At 35.9% G+C, this 12,848-nt stretch overlaps 3 protein-coding genes across 5 annotated transcripts; 2 read left to right on the top strand and 1 right to left on the bottom strand.

Moving 5' to 3' along the window:
• Nucleotides 1-1,281: 1,281 nt before the first annotated feature.
• Nucleotides 1,282-2,810, top strand: LOC133687793 (F-box protein At5g07610-like). The gene has a single exon (XM_062107120.1). The coding sequence runs from the start codon at nt 1,414-1,416 to the stop codon at nt 2,707-2,709; it is 1,296 nt and encodes a 431-aa protein (XP_061963104.1). The 5' UTR covers nt 1,282-1,413; the 3' UTR covers nt 2,710-2,810.
• Nucleotides 2,811-5,675: 2,865 nt separating this feature from the next.
• On the top strand, nt 5,676-11,074 carry LOC133689529 (ethanolamine-phosphate cytidylyltransferase-like). 2 transcript variants are annotated; one of them, XM_062109386.1, is made up of 10 exons: nt 5,676-5,923; nt 6,566-6,996; nt 7,371-7,606; nt 7,927-8,087; nt 8,376-8,447; nt 9,090-9,157; nt 9,329-9,449; nt 9,772-9,837; nt 9,955-10,077; nt 10,692-11,074. In XM_062109386.1, exons 2-10 carry the CDS (start codon nt 6,644-6,646, stop codon nt 10,761-10,763), a joined length of 1,272 nt encoding a protein of 423 aa, XP_061965370.1. In that variant the 5' UTR covers nt 5,676-5,923; nt 6,566-6,643; the 3' UTR covers nt 10,764-11,074. The 2 variants fall into 2 exon arrangements, with proteins under 2 accessions (XP_061965370.1, XP_061965371.1); XM_062109387.1 differs by lacking the exon at nt 5,676-5,923 and adding an exon at nt 5,988-6,006.
• A 187-nt stretch (nt 11,075-11,261) lies between these two features.
• Nucleotides 11,262-12,794, bottom strand: LOC133689530 (uncharacterized). Of its 2 annotated transcripts, none has more exons than XM_062109389.1 (3): nt 12,470-12,794; nt 12,077-12,362; nt 11,262-11,969 (listed from the first exon to the last, which is right to left on the bottom strand). In XM_062109389.1, exons 1-3 carry the CDS (start codon nt 12,515-12,517, stop codon nt 11,560-11,562), a joined length of 744 nt encoding a protein of 247 aa, XP_061965373.1. In that variant the 5' UTR covers nt 12,518-12,794; the 3' UTR covers nt 11,262-11,559. The 2 variants fall into 2 exon arrangements, with proteins under 2 accessions (XP_061965373.1, XP_061965372.1); XM_062109388.1 differs by having other exon boundaries at nt 12,447-12,789.
• Between the last annotated feature and the right edge of the window lie 54 nt (nt 12,795-12,848).

The raw sequence follows: 12,848 nt of genomic DNA on the forward strand, positions 1-12,848 counted from the left end.
TGTTTGTATATTTGTTGTGAAGTGAAAATTCTCCACGGCAAAAAAAACACACGAGCAAAAGCAGCAAAAACATGAATCTATTATTCTTGCTCGTGTTTTTTTTACTGTGAAGGTTATACCTCATAACAAATATGCAAAAATAGAAGCAAAAACAAACACACCAATATATCAGCAGAACCCTTTTTCGTATGATTCACGACAAACTGTCTTGATAGATCTTGTCTCACAGACCTTACAAGTAAAGATCATGGCTTGAAGAATAAAACAAAAATGGTCAGGGGAGAGGGGAAAGTGATTCTGCATTTTAAAACCAGCAATAGGGCCCGTCTGAAGTTCTTCAAACACCAGCAACTAAATAATTCTTCATGCAGGTGCATTAACAATTCACAATATCCCACACACAGCCAGAACAATAAAAATAGGATGACTAATGTTCTTTATCTTCCATCGGAGTCAATTTAAACTTTGAAATAAACAAAATTAGCCTTAAACACATAATGCATCAGCATGTTCCAGGTGTCCAAAATTAGCCTTAAACACATAATGCATCAGCATGTTCCAGGTGTCCACTTTAAGCTAATAATTTTGATCAAGGGATTTTTATTTTTTTTAACAAAATTGTAAGGAATGACTAACTTTGTCCCAAATTCAAAATCTCAAGGATCCAATTTATTTATTTATTGAAAATACAAGGTTTAATGTGATTGTCATTGAACCACAAGGACCTCTACTTTAAAAAATAAAAATGCAGCCATCAATTATTTTTTATAAAAAGTATTTTGATTGATTTTTTAATATATTGCTTTGAATGATCCGGCTGTAAAGCGTCGCTTCTTCCACAGGAAAGCAGTAGCAAATGCCACCAGTGGCAATAAGAGTGGAGTGGAAAGTTGGCTTTAGGCACTTTTTCCCTTTTGAGTTGAACACTAATCAAAGACTTTATTACAAAACTTAGATCCTAAGTCTCAAAATCTCTAGTTAGAAACAATTATTCTTTTAACATTTTTGAATCTTAATTTCATTCATCAATTCTTTTATACTCATCATAACAGTCACATTGTGTTCCTCAATGTAATATAATGAAGTGTACAAAACCATACGTTTTAAGGTTTAAGATTTATAATATATATATTTAAAGGTTATTGAACTCTTGCTTGTTTCCTCAGTTTTCAACAGAAAAATATCATCTCTTAATAGAAAGATAGAAAAAAGAAAAAAGGAAACAGATGCACTGATTTAATACATCATTACATTACACAAAGCAATGTATAAGGACAATAATGTACCTCCCAACTTCAACTTACCCTGGAAGTCATCTCATTTTTCTGCTTAGAATAGCCACAGGAAATTAAGCTTTGGACAGATTCAGATCGCACGTAGTTCATCTTCGAATCAGAAGAAAGAAGAAGAACAATGACTTCCTCTTTTCCAAGCTGTTCACAAGTGTCCTTAAACAAACCAAAGCAGAAGAAATCGTCATCTGTTGATGCTGTCATCGGCAACAATGACCTTGTCACCCAGATTTTATTGCGTGTGCCTGCAAAATCTGTCCTGAAATTCAAGTTAGTCTCCAAGAAATGGCTATCTATCATCTCCCACCCTAGTTTCGCTTTCCACCACACCCAACTCAATCCTCACACCACCTCTGCTCTCCTCCTCAGAGTATTATTCCTTTTCAAGGAACCATTTATCTACCGTTTTCTTTCTCTTGATGGGAAATCCGTTGTTAATGTTCCCTCCAATTTTCATTGTTTCCATCCCGATAACCCTGGGAGCACGTATATTTCTCAGTCCTGCAATGGCTTGCATTTGTGTTATAGAGGCATTTTCTGTTATATTGAGAGAAATAGATCAACATATGTATTCAATCCTACTACGAGACAATTTGCAGTAATACCTTCTCCACCACCTGGCAATGACATAAGTTTGAGCCAAATTCAATTGGTTTTCGATCCTTTGAAATCGCCTTACTACAAGATCCTTTGCGTCTCCCACTTGGAATCAACGCTTGAGATTTATGTCTACTCATCCGAGACCAAGATTTGGAAGCTTTCTGTGCGCCATGAAGATTACGATATTTCGCCTGCAGGCTTGAGCAATGGTGTTTTTTGGAATGGTGCTGTTCACTGGATTGATCCTGCGGGGAACGGGTTCTGTTTCCTGGTTGATGAAGAATGTCTTCGAGCAATGCCGCATCCTCCACTTCCTGCTTCTTGGGAACTTAACAGCTTCAGGTATTTTGGGGAGTCTGATGGACAATTGCACTTTATTGGGTTATTGACTGGCGAACAAAATCCTGATGTTATGAACATGGGTGTCAATGTTTCTCCTGGTATGTCTGCTGGTCAAATGGCAAGACGTAGAAGTTCCAATGTCGGTTCTCAATTCATTGTTGTATATGCCATGGACAAGGGCTATTCAAATTGGTTTGTCAAGTACTACCTAGATGCGAATGCCATTGCAGTTGCGTATGCGGAGATGATGGAGGACCCCACAGTCTCGCCATGTCTAGTTAACGGATCCATTAATATATCTTCTTTTATCGGGGGAAACAACGAAGAACGGCCATTGCTGGTAATAAACATGCCTGGTGAGATCATATCTTACAGCTTCAAGTGCAAAACATTCAAGAAGCTCTTCAGTTTTCATCCTTGCGAGGACTATATCTGCTCTGCTCTCAAGTACACCGAGACCTTAGCTTGGGTCTAATAGATGTAAGGTGTCCTGTGATTTAAAATCTTCTGAACTTGTTCCAGTATTGAATGCCTGCTAGTTGCAATTGCATTATGATTTAACTTCTTATTGTTGCATTTGAACAGTTTCTTCTAGGCTTGCTGATAAGAGAGGAGGAAAAAACACTAGTTTCTTCAATGCTTTTGACTAATCATAATAAAATAGATCATAAGAGATTAGGGCCAAGTTTCAGGGGCTTAATAGAATTGGATATGATATCCATTATGGCCTACTAAGAATCTGAGATCAATAATTACAACTCCGTCTATAGCATCGAATCTACTCTGCCTCTCTTACCTTTTCCACCTCGTACTTGGAATTAAAAAAAGTGATCGATTCCAATTCCTCAGCGGAAATGATTTCCTGCAACCAAGATCTACTCATCCAAATTCTCATAAGATTACCAGCAAAGCTCCTATCAGACTCAAATCTGTATCCAAACACTGGCTTTCTATCATTTCCAGCCATCAATTCTCTAGCCTCCACGCACTCCAAAATCCCAACAAAAAAAACTTCAGGCCTAATCTTGCGGAAATCACTTGAAGAATTCCAATTCCTCTCTTTTGAAAATCCCAATAATTCCAGATCCCCTCCTCCCTTCACTTCCCTTGATTGAGTTCGCAAAGGACCCTGCTGGCGTCAAGATTTTGTAGTCTAGCAACGGGTTGCTCCTCTGTTCAAGGTCATCTAAAATGGGCACAACTTGTTGGCACTATATCTATTAACCCTGCTACCGTTTAGGATTGGATTGTGCTTTCCATGGCTACGAGCTACGTTTTAGATTGAAGTTTGCGGGGGCAAGGATGTTGCTCTCGGCTTTAATTGCCCCGCAAAACAAGTCTGTAAACTACATAAATCCATTAGACATACATCCATTAAAAAATTTAATGACAAAAGGAAGATACAGTCACATAAATCCATTATATTTCATACTGTTATTTCTTTGGATTATGTTAACTCTGAAAACAACATTTTGAATCCATTCACGGAAAAAAATAATGGAACTTATCTTTAAATGTATAACGATTCCATAAATAAAATTTAATAGGTAAAAATAAAATTGTTGGGTGATTGAAGAGAGCATAAAAATTACACACATATATAAATATATATTTGCGGGGTGATATTGGGTTTTATTTCTATAATAATTTGCTCTTTATTATAATGATATTGGGTTAATTTAATAATTAAGAACTATAAATTTATGTTAAGCAGACTCTATTTCATATGCACGATGAAAGTTCAAGCCACACAAAATAAATGATCGATATGATGTACAAGATTACACGTAATTTTATATGCCCGGTTTTGGTCACATGTAATTTTATTTTATTTACAAGATTACAAACGTACTAAAGACTTATGTTGGATACTTCTAGTAATTAATTAAAAATTAGTAGTGAAAATCATTGTTACTCTTCTCATAAATTACTGTTTATTGTAATAATATTTTATTTTTATTTTTAGTATTAAATTTTTTAAAAATTGAGTTTTATAATTTATTTTGATTTATTTTTTATTATTTCAGTCTCATAACACGTGTCATAAATCATGCAAATTAATCTAATTGACTTGGGTATTTTTTGATCATTTTTTGTAATTTTTTTTAAATTTTATCCTTCATAATTTATTTTGGTTTTCTTTCTATAAAGTTATCTCAATCTCATGAACCGAGTCAAAGGTTTGACGGGTTAAATCAAGTTGACTCGGGGTTTTTTTTGTTCTTTTTTAATTGATTTTTTTTAATTTCATCATTTAATGCTGGATTGATTGGGAATTGAGTTTCATAATTTTTATTAATTTTCTTTTTGTTGGGTTATCTCAGTCTCATGATCCAGGTTTAGCAAGTTAACCCAGGTTGACTCGGGTTTTTTTATCTCCTTTTTCTAGTTGATTGTTTTTAATTTTATTCTTTAATATTGGGTTATTGATAATTGAGTTTCAATATGTTTTTTATTTTTATTTTCTTTCTATGAGGTTATTGTGATCCTGTGATTCAGGTCATAGATTTTACATGTTAACGTGGATTGACCCGGATCAATCAAATATGTTTTCATCTCAATTTGTTTTTTTTAATATCGTCTTGAAATATTTTTAGTCAAACTATTTTTTTCCGGTTGTCTAAATTGCATCTGGACTTGCTATAATAACAAGCTTATATCAAATCAATTTTTATACAATTTAATTTTTTTCCTTCATGAAAATACATTAATATCTGGATTTTTTAAAAAAAATAATCCTTTTTTTATTATTAATGTTGGTATCCAGGCTAACTTGCGTGTACCTTGACTAATTTCATGGACCTAAAGTTAATGACCATATAAGCTTCTAGTGATCCTGAAAAAACTCAAAATTATAATTATTAAAAATTAAATTTAAGATTTGACCAATTAATCTAGCCTTGGTGTTATTTCCTTTCCTTCTTATTTAGTATCCTTTAAATACCCTTTTCAACTCAAAACTTCCTTACAAAATCAAATTTTCAAATCAAAACCATGTTACGTGGCATCAATTATTAAAGACTATTTAACCATCTAAGTGGTAGTTTAATAGTAAGAGTTTGGGACCAAAAGGTTTGTTCCTTTTGTGGTCTTAGGTTCGAACCATGTGGTTGCTCATATGATGGTCACTGATGCTTATATGGTCGTTAACTTAAGGCCCGTGAAATTAGTCGAGGTGCGCGTAAGCTGACCCGGACACCCACGTTAAACTAAAAAAAAAGTTATTAAAGACTATTTTTCTCAAAATCTAACCATAAATGACATGAGTAATTGGAGTAGTTTCTTAATATCTACCAGGAAAAAGTCAGATGGTCCAAAATAATAAAAAGTTAAAACTTATTGACCCAATCTAACAATTCATTGAAAGTTCATGCACCAATTTGATATTTCCCTCTAACATAGACAAATATATATATATATTCTATGCAAGAGACTCAAACATATTTGGCTTTCTTAATCACAAAGATACATCAAACCACAGATAATATGAGATCGAAATCTTTCTAGTGAGTCTAATTTATTCCACGAAGAGAGAGGGAAAAGGAACAAACGAAGAAAGGGTGGCGAGGTTGAAATTCTTAAGACAGAAACATCTCATCCAGCTAAAAGTATCCAAAGAAAGAGGAAAAAGAAAAAAGAAAGGTGAAAACAAGATTCTTCTCCGTCTGACAGATTCCAGATTTCTAGGCGTAAGTTTCTATGTTTCAAGAATTCTTTTTTTTTTTTTTTTCATTTTCATTGGTTTTCTCTCATTCCCAATTCCTCCCCTCAGGTTTTTTGCCCTTTCTCTCTTTGAATCTACTATAATAAAGATTTTTTTTTCTTCTTGAATTAGATTCAGATTTAGAGCACCCCAATTCATTATTTTTCAAGAAAAAAGCCCCCCCCCCCAATTTATTTTATTTAATATGATGTAGCAAGCAACCCCTTTTGTTGAATTCTCTCTCCCATTTTTATTTATTTCTTGTAAAAATGTTCTCTTTTTAATTCTCTGCAAAAGAAGAGAGCAAGAAAAGGAATCTTTTCAGATTTGGTCTTATTACTATATGCTTTTTTAGCATGGCATTGAAGTTTTTATTTGAATTTTAATTGGTGTTTATGATTTAGATTTCTATTTATTCAAACAAGTTCATTTCTTTTTCATTGAATTCCAATTCTGTTTTTTTTTTTAAATAAACACAGGGACTTTTTAGTTTGTCAATTCATTTCAGACAACACTTCACTTTGATTTATGACAGTTTAAGGAAAACATAGTTTTTAGTTTCCCATTTATGTTAAATCACAATTTTTCTTTTAGTACCCGATTTTAATTGTTGTCTGATCTTATGCAGGTTTTTTTGTCTCTCTCTCCAATCCTTTCTCCTCAAGGTTGGAATAGCAAAACATAGTAAAGAGAGGAGAGTGGGAGAATGGAGTATGAGAGCAGCAGTTCGATTTGGGATGGAGTGTATTACTACCCACATCTGTTTGGAGGACTAATGCTAACAGCTGCTTTGCTTGGATTATCAACTAGCTATTTTGGTGGACTTGGGTACTCTTATTTGCCTTATATGTGGTCTGATCTGGGAGTTTTTTATAAAAAGAAGAGTGAGAAGAAGCGAATTCGGGTTTACATGGATGGTTGTTTTGATCTTATGCATTATGGACATGCCAATGCTTTGAGGCAAGCTAAGGCTTTAGGAGATGAATTGGTGGTTGGTGTTGTTAGTGATGAGGAGATTGTTGCCAACAAGGGCCCTCCTGTTTTATCTATGGAAGAGAGGTATTTTAATGCAGTGCTCCTTTCTTTTTTTTCTTTTTCTTTTTTTTTTAAAAATCCTCTTTTTTTTTTTTGGGTTTGAAATGGCTAGACTTTGTTAATTACCATGCATTTTATTTAATTATGTGGAATTAATTTGCAAAATCTTGCTGATCAAGAAATGGAACTGGTCAAATTGTACGAGTTAGATTGCATATGTGCTATGTACTTCTTGAGGGCCACAGACCAGTTCATTCAAAAATCCCTTTTGTGCCTATTTAATTATAATTGCAATGGACTATAAAACATGAATAAGATGAAATATCCGTAGTTAGGCTAACTTTTAGTGGCAATACATTAACTGGACTGTATATGTTCCACGTGATCATTCTTCCCAGGCTGGCCCTTGTCAGTGGATTGAAGTGGGTGGATGAAGTCATAGCCAATGCTCCTTATGCCATTACAGAGAAATTCATGAACAGTCTCTTCAATGAGCATAAAATTGATTATATCATACATGGCGATGATCCTTGCTTGCTTCCTGATGGAACTGATGCCTATGCCTTGGCCAAGAAAGCTGGGCGTTATAAGCAGATCAAACGAACAGAAGGTGTCTCCAGCACAGATATCGTAGGTACTATTACTTCTCTTGAACAATCTCTGCAGTTATTGGAAGAAAATTAAATATTGACTAGTTTGAAAAAGGAAAAAAAAAATATAATACAATCGTAACAATATGTTTGGGGCTATCTATGAATAAGCTCTATTTTAATTTGAGTTGAGGGCATCTCATCAGTTCAAGTGTTTGATATATATATCCCTCTCTTCCCCATCATTATGATCATGTCAATTGTACCGGAGACTTGAACTCATTTCATCATCATTTACACCAACAAAGATAACTTTCTTGTTTTATTTTTGCTTCTAATTGCTGCTCTACTTATTTGAATGTAGAGAGAATACTTTCTTCTTTGAAGGATGCAAAAGCTTGTGAAAATCATGATAATACATCATCTTTGCCCGGTGATGATCATAAAGGAAGTCAATCCAACAGTTCCCGTATATCTCAATTTCTACCAACATCCCGGAGAATTGTACAATTTTCAAATGGCAAGGTATCACTTGTTTGTTTTTCTGAATTATATTGTCAAGGCAGTAAAGCATGAATTTGTGAACACAAACTGGAAATAATTATATATGGTGTATTTGATCTTCCTATCCAAATTTACTTATGGTATATGTTTCATACCTGCATTTCTTGTTTGGAACTGAAAGGGAAATTAAGGTGTTAATCAGATATCTTGTGCATGATTTAAGGGCATAAAATAAATTTTTTCTTGCTTTCATGAGTGTATGTGGATCTTATTTCCTTGAGTAACACTAATTGTTGTATGTAATATTAGGGACCTGGACCAAATGCTCGTGTTGTCTACATTGATGGAGCGTTTGATCTCTTCCATGCAGGACATGTAGAGGTATTATCAATTATCTGCAATTTACGGTCAACCTTTTTGCAATGATTCTTGCAGTTTCAAATTCACAAGGAAAATGTTGTGATTGTATCTCCTTGTTGCCATGCCAAAACTCCAAAATACTTAATAATTTTCTAGACTGGTTCTATTGTGCATTGGCTTAATGCATTTTAACATGGCACTATAGGTATACATGGCTCATTGCCACTAACCCAAATACCTGCCTTTGGCATGCACACACGGTGAAACTGGTTTGTAGCTCAAACTGACAATTCCAGCACTCAGGGCTGGGTTATGACAACTTCTGGTTTTTATGTCTAATAGCAAAATCAAACATGATTGGATCAGAGTTGATCCAATCAGGTCTGAATCCAGCAGAATGGTTTGTCAAAAGCTTTCAACAAATTTAATGTCACTGTCATGGCTGTTGGGTGATGAAGCTCCATCAGATTCATTACTTTTTTTTGGCATGTGATTGGCTAGCTTGTATCTCACAAGACTCTAAAGATTGATTCCCTTGGTGGTTATCCTAGTGGATGCGTGATGCACACATTAATAGTATATGTCATTTACAAAATGTGGCTGTTTCCTTTATTGCTAAAGGTCAACCATCTATGAAAATTTGTTGAGAAATTTTTCTCTCAGATTCTCAGGAGTGCTAGGCAGCTTGGAGATTTTCTGCTGGTTGGGATCCACACTGACCAGATTGTAAGGTATATCGACTTGTTGCTTGATTTTACTTGTATACACTGTTCTTACCACACTTGATATTGGCAATGGTTTGCACTATGGATGTTTGATTGCACTGCTGCATAAGACTGTATCTGCACTTCTGCTGTGTCAATATAGCAAAATACAATGAAACTTAATGTTGTTTTGTGCAGTGAACACAGAGGGAAAGGTCACCCAATTATGCATCTGCATGAACGTAGTCTTAGCGTTCTGGCTTGCAGCTATGTTGATGAAGTTATCATTGGTGCGCCTTGGGAAGTTACCAGAGACATGGTGTGTTAATTGTTCCTATTTACTTCCTTTAGAGTGTTCCAAGTATTAGAGCCACTGGGATGTGCTTACTCTTTGGCTAAAGCATGCAACTGACCTTAGTTTTGGCACAAATAATGGTTTATTGTTAATGCATCACACGCACACGCACATGCACACAGAGATGGTGCTGATGCATGCCAGATGCAGAAAATTGATATGAAGCATGACTGACTAACAGTACTTACTCTCTTGAGACATGGTCCATAATTTGGATGATCATTGTTGTTGTATGATATCTAGTTCCAAAAATAATCCCAAGGTCTTTCTTTATTTGCTTGATCAGGTCACAACTTTTAACGTCTCCTTGGTTGTGCATGGGACAGTAGCAGAGAGCAACTCCTTGTTGGCTGTAAGCTAAATTCTTTGATTTCTCAGATTGACTCACTCATCTTTTCTCACTTTTCACGCAACTTACTATGCGCATTAAGGGACTGGGAAATTGAAGAAAATATTTTTCTTTATGCAGGGTGAACCTGATCCATATGCAGTTCCAAAGAGCATGGGAATTTTCTGGATGCTTGACAGCCCTAAAAATATAACGACCACTTCAGTGGCCCAAAGGATAGTTGCCAATCACGAGGCTTACTTGGTATTCCTTAGTTTCTTACCATTGCTATACTTGAATGAGCTCAACGTGATTCTGTTTTTCGTTCTGGATTCACTTACCATTCATGCATTTTTGGACTGTCAACTGTCAACTAATCTTCGCACCACCACACATTTTTAAGAAATGGTCAGAGAAAATTAATCAAACGTCATTGGATCCTTGCTAAATTCACTCGGCGTAACTCACCAGTTTGACTTGTGATGTGAGCGATAGGATGGGCCTGACTAGTGGGACCCACCCATCCAATGGCTCACATCATTCAGTGAGTCAAACTGGTGAGTTACAATCAGTTATTCCAAGGGATTTTCAAGTTTCGTTCAACCGTGAATGAGTTATCATTCGATTTCTTTGTTCTTTCAATCTGCTATTCAAGTTTTAGATCCAATGTCCTTGATTGTTTTCCTCAAGCATTCTACCTTTTAGGATGTTTTGTTTATAATTAACTGCTCCTCAATAAAACTATGGAAGAGTTATAACCTTTCTTATACCTCCGAAATAGTTCTTTTTAACAATTTTAGGATAGTAGCATTGAAACCACAGCTCGCTGCATCATTATGTGATGTTTTGCTTGCAATTAAACGTCATCTTGAATGCAGAAACGCAATGCCAAGAAGGCAGAAAGTGAGAAGAAGTACTACGCAGAGAAAGTACATGTGTCAGGAGACTAAGCAGAGGGGCAGTTCCACCGTAGCTGGTTTCGTACAGTTATTTATGTAGTGCACCTTAACCATCATAGAGACGTCCAATCGGCCAATATACATGACAGTCCCATAATTTTTGTTTTGGAAGTTGGGAACGACAATTAAATCGATGTAGAAGACCCTCTGGAGAGGCCTTAGACGGGTCATTATATTTTATTCGTCACTTGTTGTAACTTACTTTCAGAATAGAACCGAACCCTCAGTAATGTCACACTGTTTAAACAGTTAATCACGTTAGACCTTACCATCTTTCAAGTTTGAAGCAAATTCATTTTGAAGTTTGTGCTCTTCTGGTTCAGTCAATTACTCGCAGAATCAAAATGGGGAGGACTGTTTAAATAAGTAATTGGATTTGCTTAAAGAGTCAATGCTTTGCTCTGGTTTTAACTAGAAAACAAAACAAGCAAAATGAACATGACGTGATAAGCCACCATTTAAGAAACATTAACTGGAAGAAAACAAGAATTTCCAAAGCATTCACCATTTTACTATTTCATCTAAACTTTCTTCTTACAATAAGCTCCTCATCTTGAAAAAGAAACCCTCAAGAGTCTTCTCATACAAGGAACTCTCAGTCTCCAAGAACCAAAATAAAAGAGGGTTCCCAAAAATAGCCAAGAAAACCAGAGTAACCCTTTCGAGTAGTCTCCCCACTCCATATATACATTCTACATTCCCCAGTTTCTGACCCTACTTCCATTGCATTCTAGATGAAAAACACTTGCAAAAAATGGAGGCAAATGATAAAACAAGCAAGCCTTCTTTACTGGAACCAAGTAATAGGAGTTGGGTTGGCATTTTGAGCAATCTGTGGCATCATGCAATGTTGCTGGGACCACTGAGGGAAGCCATCACTCCCTGCTCTTATTCCACCAAATCCAAATGCCTGGTTCCCTTGTGCCTGCCCTAGCTCTACACTTTCACTATAATTGTTAGTATCATTGTCTTCTTCAATGTCCATTGTTGCCTCTCCCATTTCCTCAAAATCCATCAACTCGACAGCACCCTCAGTTTGCGGAGCACTAGCATTATTATCCATCATTGCAAAAGCATGCTGAGCTTGAGAAGGAACCCAAGGCACCACAGCCATGCTATAATCCCTTCTTGCTCCTGCTTCTTCTTCTTCTTCAGGTGGTTTTACTTGACCAGATTGGCTTGACCATAGAAACTGATCTGCAAGCACACAAATTATCTAATTTTAGCGACAACCCATCAATTTTTTACCATCAAATTCCACTTACAGACAAAAGGCCATCAAAGAAATTAGCTGAATCACTTACTTTTGAAGCCTGAAATGATGTTGGAATCAAGAGAAACAGAGAAATCATTAGGAGAATGATGAAGCATGTGCAGGTTATTAACAGGCTTGAATAAAACAATAGCCCTCTCTTCATTATCAGAAATTGATGATGATGATGGCGGCGGCATGATCAATTCCTCAATTTGCACTCCCTTGTTCCTTTTACTAATAAAACTACTACCGGTCCCTTCTTCTTCTTCTTCAACAAACCCAACTGGCACCGTTGATCCCTCTTCTTCCTCTATTATTGGCGGTAAATCAGCACCCTAACATAAAAACAACACAAAACCCATGATTATTCTAGCAAAGAATCTCGAGTTCTCAAAACTAAAGGAGAGGATAGTAAGTACCAGTACAAGACGGCGAATCTTACGAGCAGGAGCGGAGAGGGAAAAATCAGAGAAATCATCACTGACTTCATCTACTTCTTTTCTCTTCAACATCTTCATTGAACTGTCCAAACTGTTTGATGTTTTGTTCTGCTCCTTTGTTTCTTCTAGATTTTATTTTACTTTGGGTGGTTATATGAAAGGAGGGAGGGAGGGGGGAGGAGGAGAAGGGTGGAGATGTTTCTATGGGTTTCTGGAGGGATCCAGAGAGAACAACTGATAATTGAGAAAGAAAGAAAGCCGGTTTTTTGTTTTATTTACGGTTTTGCCACACTGCTTCTTCTTTTCCATTGCTCTCCTCTTTTTTTTCTTTTTACCTCTCGAGGGAGAAATATGGTAGGGCATGCAGAGGAGAGTATAATA

The sequence above is a fragment of the Populus nigra genome, chromosome 3 (assembly GCF_951802175.1).
Source record: "Populus nigra chromosome 3, ddPopNigr1.1, whole genome shotgun sequence".
NCBI classification, from domain to species: domain Eukaryota; kingdom Viridiplantae; phylum Streptophyta; class Magnoliopsida; order Malpighiales; family Salicaceae; genus Populus; species Populus nigra.

Coding starts and splice junctions, on each gene's coding strand:
- LOC133687793 (XM_062107120.1), top strand. CDS start 1,414: ATGACTTCCTCTTTTCCAAGCTGTTCACAAGTGTCCTTAAACAAACCA.
- LOC133689530 (XM_062109388.1), bottom strand. CDS start 12,545: ATGAAGATGTTGAAGAGAAAAGAAGTAGATGAAGTCAGTGATGATTTC. Junction 12,363..12,446: donor AGATTCGCCGTCTTGTACTG/GTACTTACTATC, acceptor TTTTTATGTTAG/GGTGCTGATTTACCGCCAAT. Junction 11,970..12,076: donor CATCATTTCAGGCTTCAAAA/GTAAGTGATTCA, acceptor GTGTGCTTGCAG/ATCAGTTTCTATGGTCAAGC.
- LOC133689529 (XM_062109386.1), top strand. CDS start 6,644: ATGGAGTATGAGAGCAGCAGTTCGATTTGGGATGGAGTGTATTACTAC. Junction 8,088..8,375: donor TACAATTTTCAAATGGCAAG/GTATCACTTGTT, acceptor ATGTAATATTAG/GGACCTGGACCAAATGCTCG. Junction 8,448..9,089: donor TCCATGCAGGACATGTAGAG/GTATTATCAATT, acceptor TTTTTCTCTCAG/ATTCTCAGGAGTGCTAGGCA.